We start from the raw sequence: 23063 nt of genomic DNA on the forward strand, positions 1-23063 counted from the left end.
GAGAAAAGCCCTCTTTTCTTGAAAAGGCATCTTTTCTTTACCACGTTTCTATCAACCCATTGAGGAAGGATGGGAGCGTAGGAACCCCTAATGATTTGGTTTCCTCCTGCCAACCTGTGGATCCATAACAAAGATCATGAGCCAGTTTGCTGCCCACACGTACGCTATTTCCTACAGTAACTGCAGTCACTCACACAGCGAGGACGACGAACCCGGCTTGCGTTTCCCATGCTTTATCGCAGTGTTTATCCTGCAGTCGACAATGTGCACAGCAGGCAGCATATCAAGGAGCCTGCCAGTGAGGAGACAGCCGCTGAGACACACCGTTGATCCAGTCCAGGTATGCTGACCCACAGCAACCATGATGGCACGCGTGGAGGTGGGAATCCTCGATACCAAAAAGGCTTTCGGCGGCACTGCTTCAAACCACAGCTCCCAAACACGGAGCCGCGGCATATTCCCTCCAAGCTTTGGTTTCCTTATTTCCCTCTCTCTCCTCCCCGCAGCTCATCACCCTGGCATGGTCTGAGCAAGCCTAAGGCATCTCCCAGGCTCCGCTTTTGTTGTGCTAACAAAGCAGCCCATGCTCTCTGTCTGTTCTCCTGCTTGTAAAGTGGGCTCGTATTTTCATGAGCGTTTTTACGGCTGTGGAGTAAGTACATGGAGGATGCAGGGGTGGGCCATCCTGTGGCAGCAGAAGTAAGGAACTACCAGAGATGGACCATGCCCTAACCAAAAGATGCTGTAGTTCAACTGGTGAGACCCGGCTCAAGTCAGAGATCCCCTTCTTCTTCTAGCTGCCTCCTTGGGAGTCACGCGAAGCTCTCTTAAATACAGCGTGGGGAAAAATGGGCAGGGACTGAAGATCCTCCAACATCTGTTGACTCCACAGCCCTGTTCTGGAAGCACAGCTTTATGGTGAGGGCCGTTGGAGCGGGCAGGTCTCTTCCAGTTTGCTCAGCGGACAACACAGCTGCATCTCCAGCAAAAGCAGCTCCCCAGGATGAAGTTTCATTCAGCTCTTCCAGGAGGGTGGTCTCTGTGCAAACTGGGGCTCTCCATCCTCAGCCATGGTGGCATTAGAGGTGTTTGAATCAACAGAAATGAGGGGCAGACGTGTAATATGGAAAATCTCTGTTCTCTGCCCCCTCCCCTGGATCAGAGCGGTGTGAGCTTTGGCTAAAATCCAACTTAATAAACTCACTAATCCCGTAATGACCCAAGATCGATTCCCATTTTGGAAATACAAACATGGGAATATATTCAGGTCACAGCAGGTAAGAATGCAGCATTTATCATCTCTACCAGCCTCTAGCAGTGGCAGATTTCCCACGGCTCTGCAAGAGCCCTGTCCGCAGGGTTAGAGCATTGCCCTTTCCTGCCCTCTCCCCAGCGCAGAGCCCAGCAGACCAAGGGAGCACAGAGAGATGCTTCCCAGGAGGGTCAGTATCTGCATCGGAGCACCCAGGAGCTCAGGGCTGGGATCAGAGTACCCCGATCAGCGCAGACCTCGCCCGGGTGAGTGCAGTGCTGTGAGCATCGGGCTGCTCTGGACTCCTGGCTCTGGGCAGATCCAAACACAAGGGGAAAAGCGAGTCCGCAAAAATCTGCTTCAACACAGAGAACCTGCTTCTCTTTTCCAGGGAACACCTGTGGCACCAGCAACTATTAAGTGAATGAATACATCATATCAATATTATGAAGCAGACAGTAATTGTGCTGTCCTTTGGGGAAATACATGAATATACAAATTCATTACCAAAAAAACCCAAAACAGAAAAGAACTGAAATAAAGCATAGGTCTCTGAAGAAGATTCATTCTCTCCCTCTGGACTTGCATTTAATAACTGTGAAGGGGGCCGGGCAGCTGAACCAAAGAGAAAACGCATTTTCAAGTGATTCCCTCTCCTGGCATGAAGTTTCCCAACGTACAGGGAGATGCTGCTGAGGCTGGATTTGGCCAGAGGGAAACTCAAAGGGAGGGCAAGATCGTGACAGGCACTACCGAGGCACAAACACTTCCATGACTTTGCAGAGCTGACAGTGGGACCGGTCCCCCTTCACTTCTCTGCTCGATCAATAGGTCAGTGGACGGTGTCCACGTGGATGATGCCCTTCATCTGCTTCTTACCAAGCATCAAACCGCCCCATCGAAGGGAAAGAAAGGGCCGGTCCTTCCCATGGCTGTAGAAGAGCATCAGCCCCAAGCACATGGCTAAACCATTTAATACATTTTGGATGCAAAGGGGGCTGCTGGTCCCTGAGAAGGGACCCTTCCAGTATTGGCCACTGCTTTTTTGCAGCTGTATTTAGCCCATGACACTGCACACTACAGACCGCCGCCCTTCGATGCAGAGGCAGGGGAGCTCACAAAGCAGGAGGCTGCTTGCCCTAATTAGCAGCCTCCAGTCTGCCTCCCATCAGCACAAGCTGCAGGGAGAGGGAAAGAATTCACCGCAGGGATGAACTTGGCACAAGGCTGGGAGTCAATGAATTTCACCCTTTCCTACCTTCTCCCAAGTGCCTCTCCGTTTCCCAAAGCAGCCTTCCTGCCGCAGCGGCTCCTGCCCCCATCATGGGCAGCCAGTTTTTGTTGCCGTGAGCACAGGCTGTGCTGAGCAGAAGCTGCTGCGGTCAGTCCAGAGCAGGCTCGACCCCAGAGTCCCCATTTCACACCACACTGCTTTGTGGAAAAGACCTTGCTTTGACTCAGAGATGCAACCCATAGGTTATCAGCAATGCTCCCAGAAACCCTGTCCCCAGGCAGGACCCTGCAAATGGTCTGCAATGAGCTCTTGAAACAACCACTGACAGGACCCTACAAGGAAGGAGGGCTCGAAGAAGTCTCCAGAACACAAAAGCACTAGCCCTACTCTTCTCCTCCGGCACAGCTCTCCCTCTTCCAGGCATGCTGCAGGCTGTGCTGCTGTGGCACTCACTGCACATGGAAACAACGGAAGCATGCACAGGCAACCCCATTGATCTGGGAGGTAGCATATTTGCTGCCTCTGACACCTAAGTTTAAAGCTAAGCAAGCAGCTAAGATCACCACGGCTTCTGTTATGCACCCATCTCCCCCGCTGCCCTCCCGTGGTCCCATCCTTACCAGCTTGGTTTTGTCCATGGCTGCCAGGACTGCAGAGTTGAGGGCTTCCAGGGCAGAAAGCACATTCCTGTATTCTCCGAGATATGCTGAGAAATAATCTGAAGCAGGAGAGAAGACCACGGTGAGCTTCCCGAGTGCCTCCATCCCTGCCTCCCTTGTGCCTGCTGCTTCCCACACACAGCCCAACGCTGCAGGGGGGCTTTCGTGTCCCTCTCCAGAGGGACACTCCCACCTGGACTGAAATGAAGAGTCCTCTCCTATCCCCAGGGACAAAATGTCCCATCCCCTTAGGAAAACCACAGATGCCCTCTGTACTGGGATTCAGGCACAGGGACTGTCAGTGCCACTTGACCACCCAGCCCTGTCCAGGTCAGATATGTACAAAGCCCCACCGCAGACCCTTGAGAGAGGAAGCCCTCTGAGGCAGGAATATGAACCCACTTACCGCACAATTTCTCTGTGTCCACATTGCTACAAGAAACAGAAAAACAAACTCTTGTTAGATGGTGGGGCTGGTTTGGGAAGAACAGTTGTGGTGAGCAGGGTCTTCAGGGCTTGTCTTGAGCCCCCAGTGGATTTACTGCTCCTCCCATGTATTTTCCAAAGCTGTATTAGAAAAATAAAAAGCTGCACAAGTTTAGAGCCAGCAGCTCAGAAGCCGTGCCCAGAACCTGCAGCAGCCAGGCAGAGCTGCAAAGCATCACCACTGCTTCAGGGGCTGAAGGAGCAAGCGAAGCTGCTCCACCAGCATCTCCTGGAGCTGGAGTGTGTTGGGAAAGTGCCTGTGAGGGCAGGATGGGGCTAGGAGGGAGCTCAGGGGAGGCAGGCAGCGCCCCATGCCCCTGTGCTGGCCAGCTGAGTTGGCAGCCCCATTTCTGAGCCCTGGAGCTGATGAGCCCCAGAAGCTGCTTCTTCAACCCAACCTCTTCCCCCAAAGGTGTGAAGCACTCAGCCAAGGCTCCCTCCTTGTGTCTCCCTTGACCTCAGCCCAGGTTCTCCCTTGTGGCTGCCCCATGACACCAGGCACCCTCCTCTCCCATCTGCCGCACCAGTGCCCCCGGCTGCTCCTCTTCTTCCCTGCCTTCAGAGCCCAGGTGATGTGGGGCTGCCTTCAGGCAGGGAGCTGGATGGCTTCACAGCCCACGAGAGGGGTTGTTCCTGCCATGAAGACCATTAAAGCAGGGATATGGGTCCAAAAACCTGCAGGCGGGGGCCAGCCCCCCATCCCTTCTCAATAACAGAGAGGACTGCACTGGAGTATCAATGCTGGCATCACTGTAGGGCTTGGACAGGTCCCTCCTGTTGTTAATAAAGGCTCTGCTGGGGTGGAGAGGGAGGAGGAAATGTCCAGAAACAGCCCCATGTTTTCCGGACGGGATGTCAAGCAGAACTGTGGGTTCGCATGAAGCTGTTGGATCCCCTCAGGTGGCCAAAGCCACGGAGACAGAGCTGCTTGCGATGCCTGGCATCACCTGCAGAGAAATGCCCCAGGATATCATTTATTCAAATCAGCCTCCGCTCAAGAAATTCTGCTGTCTCAAAATCCCCTAAATGATTATAACCATTTTTAATCCTGATTGGGAAAGTGGAAGAGAGCACAAAAGAGAATTTTTTAAGTGTTTAAGTGCTGTCACATGTGGAGGAACCAGTGATACCTGGAGTTTGCTGGGCTCCAAGCGCAAGGACGGCCGCAGTGCCACTGCCCAGGGGAAGTCAAACCACGGCTGCCTCGCCCTGCCTCCCCGTTGACACTGCTCACAAGGCAAAGAGGCAAAAATGCACCGAGGTAAAATTAAAGGAGAGTGTGGGAAGTGTCCAAAATGCCATGGAAAGTAGAGGTGTAATAATTTAAGCAAAATCTTCCTACAGCTTTTCCCCCAAACATTAAAGGCTGGTTTCTGCATCTCTCTTTCTGCTGGGCTTCCACTTAGTGTACTTTAATAATAGGCAGTGCTTCAAATCATCAAAATATTTTGGTGCGAGACATCATTGCAGACGCGCAGCGGTGGGACTGCAGACCCCTCTGTTTAGCTAATCGCATCAGGCGCCTTCTTAGGCAATGGAGACGGGCAGTTTTAGGATGTGATTTGGCTCATCTATTTTAAACACCTACCACAGGAGCTGATTAAGGCAGGGCTCTGGCGCACTGTCCTGGCACTGCAGACAGTTTTTAAAGTGCATAAAAAGAGTGTTCCCCTTGAGAGGCAATACAGATAATCAGCAAAACCACAGCCCTTTCTTCTGCCAACTCCACTCCATCAAACTTTGCTGATCCCATCTCTGAGCAGCTCCATGCATCCAACCACAGCTCTGCTAGATTGAGTGACTGGGGTTTGAAGCACAAATTTAAACTGGAAAAATATCTTGTTCCTTCTTAATTTTTCCACATATTTCTGAAAGCTGCCTGGAGCCTGCAGAGCCGCTGCTGCTGCACTGCCACAAGAGACTTGGCACCACAGCATCCACAGCATTGCTTGTTAGACCCGTGCCCCAGAGCAATAACCGCAGCCGCTGGTTCCCATCCAAGAGACAGGTAAAATGCACAAAAGAGGGGATATGGATGTGAGATAACAAAATACACGGTGAAACACCTAATGCATACGTTACCCAGGCATTTGCATCTGTCCCCAGTGAGAACCTGGGGCTGGGACTGGTTTCATCAGGAAGAAGAAGGGCTCTAGCGAGCAGGCGTCCGTGTGACAAAGAGCTACTATCAACACTAACCCTCCGGCTTCTAAGGAGAGGCCAGAGATTATTAATAACTCTTCCTGCCTTGTCTGCTGCTTAAAAACAAATGTTAACTAATCAATCACTAAAACACTAAACAGTTAAACACTGAACCAATTGCCAAGATCTTGTGGCAAAAATCATCCCTCTGGGAGTTGTCCAGTGAAGATCTGCTCCCTTCCCAACGCAGCCTGGTCCGTCAGCATCCCTGCATGGCCACCTCTTCCCATGTTCCGCATCCTGCGGCAGCCCCCACGGCAGAGTTAGGGGTGGGACAGGGCGCAGGCAAGCAAATTGCAGGACCGATGGTGCCATTTTCATGCTATCAGAAGCTACTTCATACCAGAAACCAGGAGGAGCTCATGTAAAGAACCTGCATGTCAAATCCCGGCCCATTTTGCAGGGCTGCAACAGGGCAGCAGGCTTTGCTCTGCTCCTCTCTCTCCCCCATCCCCTCTCCCACTCCAGGAGAAGAGCCATCCTCTGCCTCCAAAGCACTCATCCTGAGACTCTCCACATTTCCAAATAGCTGCATTTTGACTGTGCTCAAACCACTGATTAACTGTAATTAAGCTTGAACTGATGATGAAGGATCTTGTCATCATTATGCTGTTGGGATTTTGTCAGAATGCGCGTGGAATTTATGCAAGAAAACAGCAATCAGCTTCAGCAAAGCAGATGGGAATTTTTTTATTTTTATCATTTATCATGTTGGGAACCTCCGCGGCCATCACAGATCTGGTTTCCAAACCTTTCCAGTTGACCCAGAGTGTTTTAGTCACTCTCAAACATTCAAAGACTGGCAGACGCTGCGGCTCTGAGTCTCTGATTAAAGAGAAGGGAGGAAATTTCATACAGGTCCCTTCTTCCACAGAACCAGAGGCTTGAGGTTATTTCCACTGAGAGTTTTTGAAAACCACCAGGTCAGCACTCCCACCTCTTTCACTTGCGCCTCAAGGTCAGAAACACAGGCTCTGGGCAGTCCGTACCCAATTCCTGCCACCACCGTCTCACCGCTCTCATGCGAAGGAGGATTTGCCAGACCTTATTTTTCTAAATTTTCCTGACAGATGCAGGACAGAAAGACAGCTGAGGTCCACGCAACACTTTCCTGAGCGGGTTTCACAGTCCCCTGCAAAGAGCAGTAGGCATGCAACCTATACAACACTACAGCCTTCAATCCAAAGCCCTTTGTAACCTACTCTCCATTAAGTTCTCCCTGTGACCCTGGGATCTGCTGCCATCCCACCCAGCTGGGCTGCAGACGGACACACGGCTGCTCAGAGAGCAAACCGCACTGTGCGTCTCCCAAGACGCTACTGCAGCAACTGAGCTTTTTCATCCCTTCAAAAACATTTGTCTCTTCTCACCCAGACGTTTCAGTGAATGAACATGCACTTTTCCAGGAAGACGAATCTTTCTGTTCTGTGCTGGTGCCAGAGCTGGCGCGGAGCTTTCTGACAAGCTAAACGAAACGGTGGACCTAGCTGTTATACTAAATTGCAATAAAAAGTTGAATTTGGTTTCAATATAATTTTTAAATGTCAAAGAATTAGATCAAGGAGATATTTTAAAGCCAAAATGGAACAATTTTCAGAAATGCAGAACAAAAAAAGCATCATGGGGAAACGTAAAACCTGAAAGAAACCCAACAGAGGTGCCTGATGCACAGGCCACAGCATCCCGCCAGGTGGATGGGAGGTGGAGTGAAGATCGGGTGGGAAGGACGGGGAGAAAAGGAGAGTGTGGTGCCATGGGCTTTCTGGAAGGAGAACAAGTAGTGTATGAGGCCTCTGAAACATTCATCTTCCCAGGTGTCAGTTTTGGGAGCCAGGGGAGCAGCTGCAGGTTTGCAGTGATGGGTGAGGGTCAGGACGCATCTGGGCAGCACTCCGTTACTGAGGCACAGAGAGTCTGATCTGATCTGAATTCTCTCAGTGCCAGGAGGCACACAAGGCGCGAACATCGTTCTTCCACTTCGATCGGTCTGCGGCTGCGTGCTCTGGAGTCCCAAGGGCCACAGCGCAGTCTTCTGTTGTTTTTTTCCTCAAGACATGACCGATCCAGTTCCATCTCCTCCTCCTCACTTCATTACTGATTTTCTCCATCTCTGCCATTTCGTGTTTTTGTGGTTTTTTTGGTTTTTTGTTTTTTTTTTTTTTTTTTTTTTTTTTTTTTTTTTTCTAAAGTTGATGCTCGTCGTTTCTGCAACTTTTTTTTTTTTTTTTTTTTTTTCCCCGGGAGGAGGTAGTTGGCCTCCTGCCCAACCCCCATGACTTGGAGGGCCAGTGGTTTTTCTGTCAGGGTGGCCTTCCCTTAGGCTGCGTTGGTTCGCGGCACCTTCTTCAATTTTATCCGGTGCACCCTCCAGAGAGGGATCCCCTATCCACCACCCAGTGGACGCGCCTTCTAGCCGTGCAGCCCCAGCCGAAGGAGGCACAGAGAGTGCCTGGGTATAAAGGTCTCCGCTACTGTCTCTCCTTGGGTCCGGCTGGCACTGACAAAGAAACACAAGTTTCAGCCTAGACCTGATGAACACAGCACCCTTGTGGCCAAATCTGGATTAAGGGTGAAACTTTCCCATCATCAGAGAAGCTACGGGACATGAAAGAAGCATGCCAGATAAGTTTGTAGAGCTTGTAGCTGCTTTCCAGCTTTGTAATACTTTGAGTATTAACTCGAGTAATTCCAGAGTATTACTCTTGAATCTGGCAGCAAATTTCAGCCAGCTCTCAAAAACATTAAGTTCCTGCAAGTGCAAGGCAAGCAGGCAGCCCGGAGGAGAGGGGCTGTCCAGGCCCCCATTGAGAGGACAGCAGGGCACCAGCACAGCCCTTACAACTCACCAGAGGTTGTACAAAGGAGCAAGTCCCCCTGCACACCCCAAAAATGAATGCCAGGAAGTCCAGCTCTACACACAGAACCACAGAGGCCTCTACGAGGCCCAGCATGCTGAACACTGCTTGATTTCTGTTACCTGCCACTGTGCAGTGGGCAAGCAGTCCCTGGGCAGCCCCTGGGGACAGACAGGGTCATGCCTCCCTGGGGACAGGCCTGTCTCTCCAAGCCCCTCGTCCCAGCAGTCCCTGACCAAGTCCCTGGGTCAGGATCAGAGCACTCTGGCAGACACAGCACTGCCCCACGTTGTTTGCAGGGGACAGGATGCCTCTTACCAGACAATAAGCTGAGCGCCAGGCTCCCTCTCTGGGAGGTCTCACCTCCTCCTCCTCCACAAGCTGGGGATGAAGCTGAAGAAACCATGTACAGTTCCCTGCCGCCACCTCCCACATCCCGTCCTGCTCCCGTGTGCTCACACTGAAGCTGACCCATGCACTGACCCTGTGCACATGTGCACAGACCATGTCCCAGCCAGGGACAGAAACAAGAACTACACCTCCAGTGGCCTCAGGGCTGGACTTTCCCTTCTGCTCTTGCAGAAATGAGGGCATCCTCGCAGGGCTGGAGGGATGGCATCTCCTACATTTGCTTGAAGTCACTGAACGCAGGAATTTGGAAACCAGCTCTGTCCGCAGGGTCCCTTCTGCTCTTCATGGCAGAAAGAGATCAAAGACCCAATGGTCATGCCCTGCTAACAGATGTCACCAGCTCAATGCTGCAACTGCCACGTTGTCATAGCTACCGCACCGTCATTACGGGTACCGAGTTACAGAGAGCACCGCCGCAGCCAGGGCCACGCATGGCTCTCAGAGGCAGCCTGCTTGCACGGGGCCCTTCGGTCAGTTCTGTTTAGCTGCTCTGGACAGAAAGAAGCCTGACCTGAAACCGATGGTAAACCAGGAGATCTTCACCGTTCAGTTAAGGGCACAGTTAAAGCTCTCTTCTTTGCTGCAACCCACATTTTCCAGCGGTATTGTACGGGGGGTGACTCCAAGGTCACCCAAAATGGAGCAAGACAAAATGAGCATTTGCAGAGGAAAGGGAATGGCTCACTGCTAATTCCCTGGGATCACAGCCCAAAGAATCAGAGGTGTTTTCAGGAGACACCTCCTGCTGTCCACATCCAACAAGCCCAACTGGCAGGACAGGCAGCAATGGGCAGCCAGACTTAAAAGAAAGTGGCACCAGGGACTAACACACACCAGCCCACTTCTCTGCCCCATCACTAAAATGGGAGCATCAGCTAAAACCACCACCCCTACACTCAACAGGAGTCAACCATCCCCACTGCCCCAGTCCTGGGTGGATGACGTGGGGACTTGCAGCCAGGGACCACTGGGTATCCACTGTCAGTGGCTTGGTGGCATTCGGTGGCTGTTGGCATCTCGGCGTGGCACGGTCCCTCCATGCCGCTGTCCTGACTCCCTGCTCCCTGGGACCAGCGTGCACAGCTAAGGCTGCTCCGAGTTACCTCTCCCTGGTGGGGACCTGCTCAGACACTGCCCTGGCCAAGGGCGTCAGAGAGGTGCAAGAGATGCTTCCTGGGGTGCCAGGGAAGCGGCATGAGTCAGAGCTGAGCCTGCCGCCCGAGACCGGGAGGAAGCTGCAGCCACCATCTCCCACAGCAGCACCTCTCCGCTTGAACAAGGAGCCCCCAGACAAGCAATTTATCAATGGCCAGTTTCTCCCAGTGCCAAAACACGCTCGTTCACAGCGGCCAGCAGGGCAGAGGGATCCCAGTAAGGCCATGCTAATTTCCAAAAGACTGGGATGAGAGAGCCAGCCAAGCCCAACAGACTCCTCTAGAAAGCACCAGTCAAGAGGAGACCAGGGCTAAGTGCAATTACTTCTCCTGTTCTTTGGGGGTTTCTTTTTTTAAAAGTAGCTGGCCTACATTCACAGTTACACTCATACAGTTCTGGTGGAAAGCAGCTCTTACGTAAGTGAAATGTGATGATCCCTGTGTCAGCAGGGATCATCGTCCACACATGCTCCTCCTGCAGACACAACCTGCTCTACAGAGCTGTATATTTCTGGAATACATTTTTCAAAGTAACGTAATGTAATTTTAAATGGATGCTTGCTTTTACGAAACTACAGTAAATCTGATAATGACTGTTCTTAAAATGTCTGGCTTCTCTCATCACCGATGCTCGTAGCTGGTGTTCAATGGGTTTTAACATCTGCGTGTTACAAGAGGTAGGTTTATCTTACCCTGACTATTTATCGCACCCGCCTCCAAATGTCCTCCATCTACAGTCAAGCAGTTTTACATTCTCCTTCGTCTCCTCTCCTCTGTGCCACCACGGTACTTACTCTGAATGATGCCTGTCAATGCCACTGAACAACTCCCACAGCTCCTCCGAGCTCAGGATCCCATCAGCGAAATAGTTCTTGAACTCCTCAAATGACAGCTTCCCATCATCTGCATTTAAATAAAAGGGAAGAATAATTACAAATCTGCAGAAAGAAGCATACAGGCCCCAGCGATCCTCCCAGCAGCCTCTCTACCGGGAGCGTGGGACGGTTGGGTGTGTTGTGCATAATAATTAGAGCAGATATCTCATGGAAAGCACGTCCCTCCAGTCCCCATCAAAAACCCAGGAGCACTGGCAAGCAGGGCCACTGCTGCTGGAATTTCGGGTGGGAATTTCAGCCCCTTCCAAAAGACCTCACTGTAACGTTTTCAGAAATGCATGCAGACACTCTGTACTTAGATGACTGTCCAAGCTGGCTGTCCAAGTAGAGAGTCCATTACAAAAAGCACAGTGAGGACAGCATCAGGTTTTTATGGGAAGAAACTCTCTCCATTGACTCAAGAGCTTTTTCCTTCCTCTTGGTGGAGGACTTCAGCTCCTGGGCTGCATTTTGATCTGCAACAAAAGCAGCTCCTGGAGCCTGAAAGCTACCATGAAGGAGAAGAGCCCAAGCAGGGGTGGGAAGGCTCAGAGAAACAACTTGTGATTTTGGACTTCTTGGTTTATGGGTGCCAGATTTAAAAAAAAAAAAAAAAAAAAGGTAGCAGAGCCTAACTCTCAAATGGCAGGGCCACCCAACCAGGGGCACCTGTAAAACCCTGCACTGAGCACAGAGACTGAATCAATCCTGCAAGCAACTGAATCAAACCTGCAGGCGGTCTGACGGTCCCTGGCCTGCCTGCTGCACAGCTTGCTTTGCCTTCCCTTCTCGCTGCTAGCAGCGCAGAGGACAGATCGTGTGCATGCAAGCAGAAGAAGGGTTTGGAAGGGGCTCTGTCCTGAGTGGCACATGGATGGTGAACTGGGGGAGCCCACTTCCCCAGTCCCTGCCCAGGCCCTTTGCTCCAGTGCCTTTTCCTCCAGGTGAAGCAGAAAAGCATTTTTCTTGCAGCCAGAGAGCTGCTTGCCCTTATCCTCCTTCACTCTTTCAGCCAAACCTCCCAGTGGGGACAGGCTGCGCTGCTTCGCTCAGACTCAGGTAGGGAGAGGGAAAGCAGAGGAAGGAAGAATGCACTCACCATTCTTGTCGGCTCGTCGGAAAATCTGCAAGAGAAAATATGACAGGGTTTAGTGAGGCAGCAGGGAGGGCACCGCAGCTGAACGGCAAGCCAGGCAGCACCTGGTACCATGGGAAAACTGCCTCCCAGAACCCGGGGAGCCACAGAGAAGCCCCCACTGCCAGGGCTGCGCAGGCCAGTGCTGCACAGGCTGCTCCGGGGAAATTCCCCTTTGCAAATGATTAAAACCATTTCTCGCCTCCAATGCGCAAAGGTCTCAGCACAGCCACCGCTGCCCGAGCGAGCCCAGCACTCACACCGAGCATCTTTTAGAGAACACAGAGGGAGACAAAGTAGAAAGGGCTTTGCTACACCCTTGTGATGGAAAGTTTTTAATTTTTCAGACCCTTTAAATGAAAGAACATTAAGCATAAAACCACTCCATAATGGGAGCACTTTGTGCATCACTACTGACATTTCAACCACCTGCACCGAGGAGCAGCTCTTGTCCTGCACTTTGTAATCACCCTTCTCAACAACCTTTCCTGCGACACCTCGACATGCACCCACACTGCAATTAATAATTAATGAATTAATTAATCTGTAACTAATTCTGCCACAGAGCACAGTTGGAGAGCTGCTCCAATTCAGGGTCTCAACCCAGGTTCCCAGCTATGAGGCTTCTGCCCGCGGCCCAGGAAAAAGCTGGGGCTCCTTATCCCTGCCTGGCTCCTCTTTCTCCAATAATTGTCAGAAGGTCTGGGGCTGACTCCAGCGAGGAACAGCATTATTTGTGAAGTCTGGGAATATCTTGCCAGACCAAACAGTACGAGGTTTTGGCCAGCACATCCTAATGGAGCCAACGACAGAAAGTTGTGTATGTGGCAACTTTCTTCTTTTTAATCATCCTGGCTGATGAAGAAATCTGAAGGTCTGAAGAAAGATCAGGAATGACAAAGGGCAGGAAAAGGGGAAAGCGGACTTTGTTATATTTTTTTCCACACACCTGCAAAGCGGAGACTGCTGATAAAACCGCCCCTGGACCAGCTCTGCTCCCTGCCGCAGGAAGACGCGTCGCTGCCAGCTGCCCCCTCCGCCCCCAGCTCCCTTCTGCACCACTCACTGACAGCTTTGCTGCGTGTTTTGAGGGCACAAGCCCATATCCAGCCACTGAAATGTCCCTGAAAAATCACTTTGAGGTAAAGAAACAGCTGCCCAGAGAAACCTTCACTGCTCACTCCTGAGGAAGCCACTGGCTTGCAACTCGGCAACAGCTTTTCTGATGCTGGTTCCAGCAGGGAGCTCCCTGGTCCTTCCTCACAACCGAAACCAGGAGCAGGGACACCTCCTCCTCGGATGCTCTTCTGAGCAAGGCAAGCTCCTCCCGACTCAAGCCACTGCAGGGAACAGAAGCTGCCCTGAGCCGACCAGCGTTAGGTAACCGTCCCTCCGGGATGCAGGCTTCCAGCCGGCCAGGCTGCTTCCCTTGCAGGAAAGCAGGGCAGGCGCTCTCTGAACGCCCGGTAGGACTCACTGGATGCGCTTTGGTGCTTTACCACCACCAGCTGAGGCAGGAACCTGCAGCACCCACATGCTGGGGATTTCTCTGGGTTTTAAAGCAAAACTTTCTCCAGGCTAAAGGGTTCGCTTGCGCATCGGGGTCTCACGGCTACAGGGTTACACATGCCAGGGCTCCCCGGCTGCAGGGGCAGCTCTGCCTGCAGGCAGGGGCAGCACCAGCAGGTCCCACATGCCTGTGCCACCCTGCCGCCTCCCCGCCTCGGGCACGCCACTTTCCATCAAGGCAAAAGCTTAATCCTCCAGAGCTCTCCGTCATCAGAGGGACATGTGGCTCATGCAATGACATCTCTATGACTCCAAAGGTCACTGAGGCCAGCTAGCTTATCCCAAAGCGTCACCCAGGCACTTAAATGCAGATTCAAGTGAGGTCAAACATTTCCCACTCCCAGGCTGGCCTTGCTCAGCAGGGTCTGTCTGCAGGCTAAGAGGGAGAGCATAATTTCAGGGGGGATCCCATGGGGCTGAGAAGGTCTCTAATCTGGGGTGAGCCTCTCCTGCATTCAGCATAAACCTCAGCAAACAGCTGACACTTCTCCCTCGCACATGGGATCCTCTGCTCCAGCGGTGCATTAGAAAAGCCCTGCCAGTGCATGTACAACAGCTGCCTGAACCCCAAAATAAATAAATGCGGTGCAAGCAATGGAGCTGCGAGGGCCCTGCAAGGCAAGGCCACATCTGCTCCATGTCCCCGAGGGACGGCGGGGCTCTTCGCTGCCTCCAGCGAGCCCGCCCTCGGCCGACCCCAGCTGCAGAAGGGTGCCTCCGTGAGTGCTGCACGCACTGGAAAACACCCACAGCTCCTGTGCGTGAGGCAGGATGGAACTCCAGCCAAGCAAAAATAGCACAGAGCCACTTCCACGCTCCACTGGGTGACCCCTGGCCCCCCTGGGGTGCAGGCACAGGCACGGCAATGGCAGGTAAGCACTGCTCCCAGTGCGAGAGCCCAGCGTGGACATCAGCCCTGGAACAAAGTCAAGCTGGGAATGGGATGAGGTCTGCATCGGCTGCTGGAGAGGCCCTACAGGCAATCCCTCGCTTGCACTCAGCAGGGCAGGCAGTCTCAGAAACACAGGGACACTGCCTCAAACCTGAGAGCAGCATTTCCCTTAGCCCTGGCTCTTGGGCTTGCGTCCAAGTGGCCACAGCCTCGCTCGGTGCCTGCAGCAGTAGACAAGCTGAGACCGATGAAGGAAGCACTGAACCGGCATTTATGTGGGGATAAACTCCTCACATCCCGGGAAGGAGGGACATTAAAGGGCTTCTCCCTGCCTGCAGAGCTGGAAGCAACCGCGGCTGCTGGGCACACCGGCTGTTGGGGAGGGGACAGCTGCCCTGGGGACACTGTGCTCATCGACCCACCGCAGGCTAATGCGGGCTGCGGCCACGCGCTGGCAATAAACTGCGGGCTGTCCAAGCAGCTTTTCTGAACCTCTCGTACAACAAGAGGGGAGTAAGCGAGCCCCAAGCACCGGCCTGCGGGACAAACCTCCCAGAGGTGCGAGATGTCTGCACAGAGAAACAACTGCGATGGCAGCACTGCAGCTCGTACCACGCCTGCAGCGAAGCATGGCAGGCAAAGCCCTCCTCCTCCTCACCTCTCCTGAAGGCAGGCGATCTGCAGGCAGGGAGACAACGGCTCTGGTCCCAGGGGAAGCACCGGCTGCCACCTGGGATCTGTTGGGGGCAGCCCTGCCTTCCCGCTGCCCGAGGGGCAGGTTGGGATCCTGCCCCGCTGCAGCAGGGGGCAGCTCGTCCTGACAAGCCTGGGGGAGGCAGCTGGAGAGCAGTCAGCTGCCCAGACCCAAAAGCAGAGATATTAAACTCACCCTGCCGAGCTCCAGAACTGAGGCGGGAGCAAAGGGAGCCACGGGGAAGAGGAAGGGAAGCTGCCAGAACCCGGAAAGCAGCCGCTAGCGCTGTTAACACTTCCCATTTTAATTGCCTTAATGACACCCTGAGGGATAGATGTGGGACTCAGCAAGCGCCCAGAGGAGCTGAGCTGGAACACAGCTGTCACCACCCACCCCCCTCCAGCCTGTCTTCCATCAGCCCAGTAATTAGTGCGGTTAATAATGCTGGCTGGAGAGCCCTGCAGTCTGAAATCCCCCCATGGCGGCAGAGAGACCCTTACTCTCCACTGGAAGCTGTGAGCACCACCGCAGCCGAGGGAGCCGTGCTTTCCAGCTGCTCCCTGGTGATGCCAGGAGGTCTCCCAGATGAAGGACCGGACCGGACCGGGCATGGCATTCACCTTCCCAAAGTGCTGCCCGAGATCTCGTGCTCCCTTCCTCTGGGATGAACTGGGACACAGGGGATGGCACCACCTGGACCAGGACAGGACAGATATAACAGCCGGCACTGTGCTGGGCTGTCCTGGTGCTGGGACATCACACCAACCTTTGCCCTTAACCCTTGCTTGCTTTCTCCTCTGCAGCCCCTGCAGCAGGGCAGCGGCAGCGTCTCCATTCACGTCTCCTTGGCTCCACAGGGTGACTTAAACCCCAGTGGTGCCGGACACAGGGCTGGTGGCCCACCAGGGAGATTCGGGTGCTGCCCACCTAACCCGGGCACCCTGTAGCTCACGAAAGACAGCCAGGAGCAGGGGGGTTTGAGCACCTCTGATGTGCTCCAACAGCGGAGCTGGGCTCTGACCCAGGCTGTGCCACTTGCCCTGTGAGATGGCCAGGCATGCAGCCGCCTGCCCGCCCTGCCGGGTGCCACAGGGGGAGAGGCGCTGCCCCCTGAGCCCCGGCCCTGGGGTGCGCAGCTCCCTCTCAACAGGAGCACCCTCGCCACGGGGCTTGAGGGGACGCAGTGTGATGGAGGTACCGTGGGAGGACCCGTCCTGTGGAAACGAAGACAGCTGCTATCTGCATCTTCAACTCCCCCCAGCCACTCACAGCTGCCGGGCTGCCCAGCCGACCTCCAGCCTGCACAAAGAGCATCTTCTCCACAGCTCCTGGCGCATTCGGAGCAGACAGGGGGACAGGGGCTGCGGCGGCCACTGGACACGCTCTGCCTGTGGGATCCCATGGATTTTAACAGCTACACAGTACCTCCTGCGGCTTTCCCGCCAGACACACACAGCTCCAGCTCCTGGAGTCATGACAGCCAGCTCCTGATAAGGAGTGGGCTATTTCTAGCCACTCAGAGGCCCATAATTCAGCAAAAGGACACAACACTGAGCGTTATTTAAGACATCACGACCCACGCCTTGATTCACAGCTTCAGGCCTAGAGCAGCAGCAGGGCCCAGCCGCTTGTCCCTCGGGTTTGGTTCCTCAGCCGCGGCCGGCGGGAAAGGGCCTCGCCCTGACGCCGACATGTGCAGAGCCGCCACGGCTCCCTGCGGGGAGGCACCGCGGCCCGCCCGGCCCCTTTCGGCCCCGGGGGTGGGACAAGGACCCGCCGGGGGCCCGCCCCGCGGTACTCACGTCGTGGAAGATGGGGAGCGGCTGGCGGCAGGGCGCGGGGCCGCGGTCGGCTGAGAGCAGGCACACGGCCAGCAGCTCGGCGCACGCCATCATGGCCCCGCCGGGCGCGGGCGCTGCGCTGCCGTAGGGCGCGGTGCGGTGCGGTACGCTGCCGTAGGACGCGGTGCGGTGCGGTGCGGTACGCTGCCGTAGGACACGGTGCGGTGCGGTGCGGTACGCTGCCGTAGGACACGGTGCGGTACAGTGCGATACGCTGCCCTAGGCAGCGCGGTGCAGAGCTGGACTCACCCCAGCAGCTCCGCAGCCGCCAGGCAACTTTGCCTCCGCTGAGGGCCCGCCCCCGCGGCGATGCGGTTGGCCGCGACTGGTGATTGGCACCTAAGGCCGTGCCTGTGGTTGGCGATGGGGAGAGGGGCGGGGCGGCGCGCTGAGGGCCGCGGGGGTGGTGGCGAGGGGGCGGCGGTGGCCGTCGTCCCTCGGCTCCGGGACTCGGTCGGCTGTGGGTTTGCCCTGGGCTGGTCCCAGTTGGATCCAGTGCACCCCACTGTGCTCCCAGTTGGCTCCACTGCGGCCCACGGTGGTCCCAGTGCAGTGCACACACACTGTGGTGTGACCATCCCTGGTTGCCCCAGTTGGTCCCAGTGTGGCCACGGGTGGTCCTAGTGTGGTCACTGTTGGCACCAGGGTAACCCTAGCTGCCCCAGCTGGTCCCAGTTTGGCCATGGGTGGTCCCAGTCTGGTCACTGTTGTCCCCAGGGTAGCCCTGGTTGCCCCAGTTGGTCCCAGTGTGGCCACAGGTGGCCTCAGTGTGGTTGCAGTCGGGCCCAGGGTAGCCCTGGTTGCCCCAGTGTGGCCCCAGTTGGTCCCAGTTTGGCCATGGGTGGTCTCAGTGTGGTTGCGGTTGGCCCCGCGGTAGCCCTGGTTGCCCCAGCTGACCACATTTTGGCCACGGGTGGTCCCAGTGTGGTCACTGTTGTCCCCAGAGTAGCCCTGGTTGTAGAATCGTAGAATCATAGAATGCTTTGGGATGGAAGGGACCTTTAAAGGTCATCTGGTCCAACCCCCCTGCAACTGGCAGGGACATCTTCAGCTAGATAAGGCTGCTCAGAGCCCCATCCAACCTGACCTTGAATGTTTCCAAGGATGGGGTATCTACCACCTCTCTGGGCAACCCGTTCCAGTGCTTCACCACCCTCATCGTGAAAATTTTTTTCCTTATGTCTAGTCTAAATCTACCCTCTTTTAGTTTAAAACCATTACCCCTTGTCCTTTGTACCAACTGGTACATCCCTTGTACCAACTGGTTGCCCCAGTTGGTCCTAGTGTGGCCACAGGTGGTCCCAGTGTGGTCACTGTTGGCCCCAGGGTAGCCCTGGTTGCCCCAGTGTAGCCCCAGTTTGGCCATGGGTGGTCTCAGTGTGGTTGCCGTTGGCCCTGGGGTAGCTCTGGATGCCCCAGTTGGCCCCGGGGTGGCCCTAGTTTGGCCATGGATGTTCCCACTGTTGTTGCGTCTGGCCCTGGGGTGGTCCCCCTACCACACAGAGTGGTTTCAAATGACTTTCTGGTGGTGCCAGCTCCTCCGTGCCCACAGTGCCAGGCAACCTTTGCTCAGTGCTGCTTCCCTCCGGTGCGGCATGCTGGGTGTGAGGGGGTCATACTGATGGTGCTGGGTCCCCAGTACCTCAAGCAGATATAAAACCCGCTTCCCACCCCAAGCAGGGGACAGGCTGGCTGGGGAGGAGGAGGAAGAGGCAGGAGCTGCCTCTATCCCTGCCCGGCACAGGCAGCCAGAGGCCAGTGCATGCGAGGAGGAATAGGACGGACATCCGTGTCCATACCCCAGCCAGTCCTCAAAGGTTTTCACAAACAAGAAACACATAATTAGATAAATAAACTAGATAAAGCTGTGCCTGGGTAGAGCTTCACACCACTCCCAGGGTACACACAGTGCAGTGACTTCTTGGGGTGGTGGGCTTCTCCCCATCCTTCTCAGAGTATCCCAGGATTTTACTTAGAAAAAGGGGTGTGCAACCACTTCACCTGGATGCAAAATCCCAGCCAGGCTTGCCTCCATCTGCACCCCCTCTCCCTGCACACGGGCCTCTCGAGGCCAACCTGTTTTGCTGAGCTCGGCTTCTCTTAACCCAGCTTTCGAAACGAAGACACTTCACTAGCCCAGCGTGACTGAGCCACGGCACGTGTAGTTTGCTCGCTCTCCTCCTCCTCCAGGGACGACCAGCTGCAAGCTGAGCCCAGAGCAGTTGCAAGGATGCATCACAGTTATTTTTACCATCTCCCGGCTGCTCCAGGTGTGTGCAAGGGAAAAGAGGCGGAAAAGTGCACCTGGGACCTGGCGGGGGTATCCAAGGGCTCCAGGGAGCATGTACACCCAGCCCACACGGCACAGGGCTGTCCCCTGCCCCCAGGGAGGCAGAAAGAGGTCCAAGAGCTGGAGCTGTTGAGCGTGGCCATCATCGAATCAAACTAAAATGGAGGCAGGTACTAGAGAAACAGGCAGGGGAGGCCCTACGGCAGCAGGGACAGAGGATCGCCTTGCCAGGAGCGTGGGAAGGGGCTTGGGCAATGGTGGGGTTCTGCTGTGGATCAAAGCAAAGACCTCAGGGGGCCTTTCCGCACTCCTGTGTTGCTAAAGTCTGTGCTCAGTCCCTGTCAGGATGCCTCAGGGTCAGCATGAGTTTCAGCATGGAAAGGAGCAGCTGGAAAGTGAGGGCGAAGTCCAGGGCAAAACTTCTGCCAGTGGCAGGAGGCAGTGGGTGTCCCAGCTCCTTCCAGAGGTGCTTCCAAAGCACGCCCCGAAAGCCACCGTCAGGGAAGGGGGACATGGCCTCGGCCCTGGCTGTGGGCGGGATGCCAGGGCTCTGCTCTGCTCCCCAGGCGGGAGGGCACAGGACCACAACCAGGCAGGAATTAAATGAAGCACCCACTCCCTGGCGTCTTGTGAATAAATGATGCTGCGCTTCACCTCCCTGAGTTACTTGCTTGCAGAAGAAACACGAGTGGTTTTCAGAAGGGGAAATACTGAAGTGTGGGGTGGGACGCAGAAGCGAGGCAGGCAGCAGGCAGCGCTGACAGGGGCACAGCACCCCAGGCCAGATGTACCACGGGGGCCTACAGAGACCCCCAAAACCTGCCCAGACCCTCCAAGGGGGATTAGGTTAAAGGTATAAATTCTGACCAACTTTATGCTGTGTCAGCATCTAATGCTGTCCCCCCAGCCACTGCCAGCCTGTCCCAGAGGTGATCCCACTGCTGGGCTCTCCTGACTCCTCCGAGTCAAACCTTGCAGCATGGGGACAGGAGACCCCATGGCTGCCTGGGCTCAGCACCACAGCCACATCCAGCACAGCTCAGCCTGCGGATGCCCGCCTGCCCGCCCATGGCAGCGTTTGCCAGTGCCAATGGAGCCACCACCACGGCCCAACAGCACCGGGCACCCCAGGGCTGGACAGGCACGGTCCCTGCAGGGTTACTGCCAGGGAATGGGAGATGGGAGTGAACAGGAGCCAAGGACCCACAGGACACGCAGGATGCATGCAGGGTGCCCATCTCCCGCACCGTGTCTGCTTTGCCCGATGAAGAAAAGCATCCACAGTGCAGAAGGCTCATAAAACGAGGCAGTGCCCAGGGCCGCTTCCCAAAGCTGCCATGTGCTCTTTGGAAACAAGAGCCCCTACACAAGCTATCATCAGCTCTTTCTCCAGTGATTCAAAATAGCAGGAGGGAAGCCCTTCAGCTGCATCATGAATCATCCCTGGGAGGCAGAGCAGTTATTTTTAGGGTGCTCTGGCTCGCGTGGAGCCGCCAACGTGTTCCCCGCAAGATGGGCTGCACTGCCGCAGCGGGGCATGCAGTCCTGTCCCTGCCGGGGGCCTGCTTTCATGGGGACCGGGAGTCCCCAGGGCTCAACATCCCATGAGGTTCCTTATTAGGGGAATGTGATGGTGAATGCCATCAGAGAGCTTTGCCTTTGCTCAGGGGAAAAGGGAAAAGCTGCTACTGGGGCTTAGCTTGCTTGCAGGAACAGCTCTGCAGAGCTCAGGACATTGGCGTGAGTCGTCTCCCCTCTCCCTGTGCCTGCTGGCTCCCATGAAAGCCAATGGCCACTTTCCCCTCGCTGGGGTCTCATCCCTTTGGGCAGCACCACAGATCACCATCACCCTCCAAGAAAACAGAACTGAGGTGGGAGAGGAGGAGGAGGGCTGGATCTTGCTAAGCGTGGGGATAAGGATGCGTTGGCATATGGCTGGGCTGGGCACCCCGCAGTAAATCATAAAAGCTTCAGCACCTCTGCCACCTCAGGTGACAAACATCGACCTTGTAAAGAAGGATGCAGCAGGCAGGAGACCAGGGGCCATGCCCACCCACCCGGGTCTCCCCATCCTCCTGCCCCCAGCTCTGTGGGGCAGGACCCCCGTGGACTGGAGCAGCAGGAGAGCTCTTTCACTTTAATTGCCTGAAAAAGCCCCATTTGATGGAGCAACAGTGTGACAGCAAGCCACCGGCTCATCCCACTCAAGCATAGACAGGCTGCGTGTGCCATCGCCCTCCTAGCCGCTGGGTTTTGGAATGGCACGGCATGGCATGCTCCCCTCCTCGCCAGGGCCCCGCTCCAGAGCCCTGGCCAGTCCTGGGGGCTGGGGGAGGAGGGCAGGGAGTGGGGACAGTGTGGGAGCTGGCACCACAGACAGGGCTGAGCTGTGGGGTTTGCCACCCTACACCGGCACACCGCTATCCACGCATGTCCTGCAGTAAGAACACCCCTGTGGCAGCACGAGCCGGGGACTGCGCTCGGTTGCGGGGTTGGAGGCACAAGGACAGAGGTGGGAGGCTAGGCAGCGGTGATGGGCTCGCCATACCACCCCAGCACCCGCTGGCAGCCTGGCCCGAACCCAGGCTCCCATTCCCTGCAAAAGTCGGCACAGGAGCAGCGTGAGCTTATGCAACATGGTCCAGGGTGAAATATTTATCAGGCTGTTTGAAGGAGAAACAGGCGGAAGGCCGGGCAGAAAGAGGAGGGGAGCGAGTGCACAAACACAGGAAGGAAGTGGCACGTCCCTGCCTGCCACTGGGGTGTGGACCACGGCCCCCCTGCGCCCGCTCCAGGCTGCCGGGGGTCCCTGGCGTCCCCAAGCATCCCTCCCTGGGAAGGGGAGGGTGCACTGCCGAGGGGGTTGGGGCACTCGGGGTCAGAGCTGCCACTTGCAGCCAGCTCATCCCGTGAGCAGGGACACAGGGACGTCAAACTTTGGGCTATGAACTGGTGCCAGCAGCTGCTTTCAGGCAGGACCAAGAGGTGCTGGGGCAAATGGAGAAGCTGGGAAGTCACTAGCAGCCTGCCGGTGCAGTGGATGCAAGGACTGGTTTCACATCGGCCCCACGCTGCCTTCCTCCTCCCTGCACAGGAGCTGCAGCCGTGGGCACCCCCATGCAAATGCTGCCCCAAAAGCAGGGGGAAGGCAGAGGAGGGGGCCAGGCAGGAAAGGAGCTGAGTGGGGACAGGGGCTGCCAGAGAACGGGGCTGCCAAAACGAGATGCGATCCCCATCCAGACCCATCGCCCTGTGCCCCTGGGGCACAGCCTCTTTGGAAGAGCAGAGGGTGGCAGGATCAGCCCCAGCTCCCGTCCCACACATGGGAGTGTGGGGAGTTGCAGGGGAGGGAAGAAAAACCCCAAGGACCAAAGCACTTCCTGCAGCCCCACCAGGCAGTGACGTACCTGCTCGTGCGTTTCAAGTTCAAAACAGAAAAAAACCCCACAAACTAACGCCAAGCCCCTTGGTTTCTCAGCTTGGGGTCCCCATCACCCCTAATCCCCCCAGCCAC

The 23063-nt window shown here is 55.6% G+C and overlaps 1 protein-coding gene across 2 annotated transcripts in view; it reads right to left on the reverse strand.

Moving 5' to 3' along the window:
* The window catches only part of NECAB3 (N-terminal EF-hand calcium binding protein 3), a 28908-nt gene extending 11387 nt beyond the window's left edge, over window positions 1–17521 (reverse strand). For both annotated transcript variants that reach the window (XM_082325928.1, XM_082325927.1), the window contains exons 1-5: window positions 17221–17521; window positions 12228–12252; window positions 11048–11156; window positions 3552–3577; window positions 3107–3204 (exon numbers count right to left, since the gene is read on the reverse strand). In XM_082325928.1, the coding sequence (XP_082182054.1) occupies window positions 3107–3204; window positions 3552–3577; window positions 11048–11156; window positions 12228–12252; window positions 17221–17313 (351 nt within the window). In that variant the 5' untranslated portion in view covers window positions 17314–17521. The remainder of the gene's footprint in view (window positions 1–3106; window positions 3205–3551; window positions 3578–11047; window positions 11157–12227; window positions 12253–17220) is intronic.
* Between the last annotated feature and the right edge of the window lie 5542 nt (window positions 17522–23063).

This window comes from Platalea leucorodia (genome assembly GCF_965183815.1).
Source record: "Platalea leucorodia genome assembly, chromosome: 13".
NCBI classification, from domain to species: domain Eukaryota; kingdom Metazoa; phylum Chordata; class Aves; order Pelecaniformes; family Threskiornithidae; genus Platalea; species Platalea leucorodia.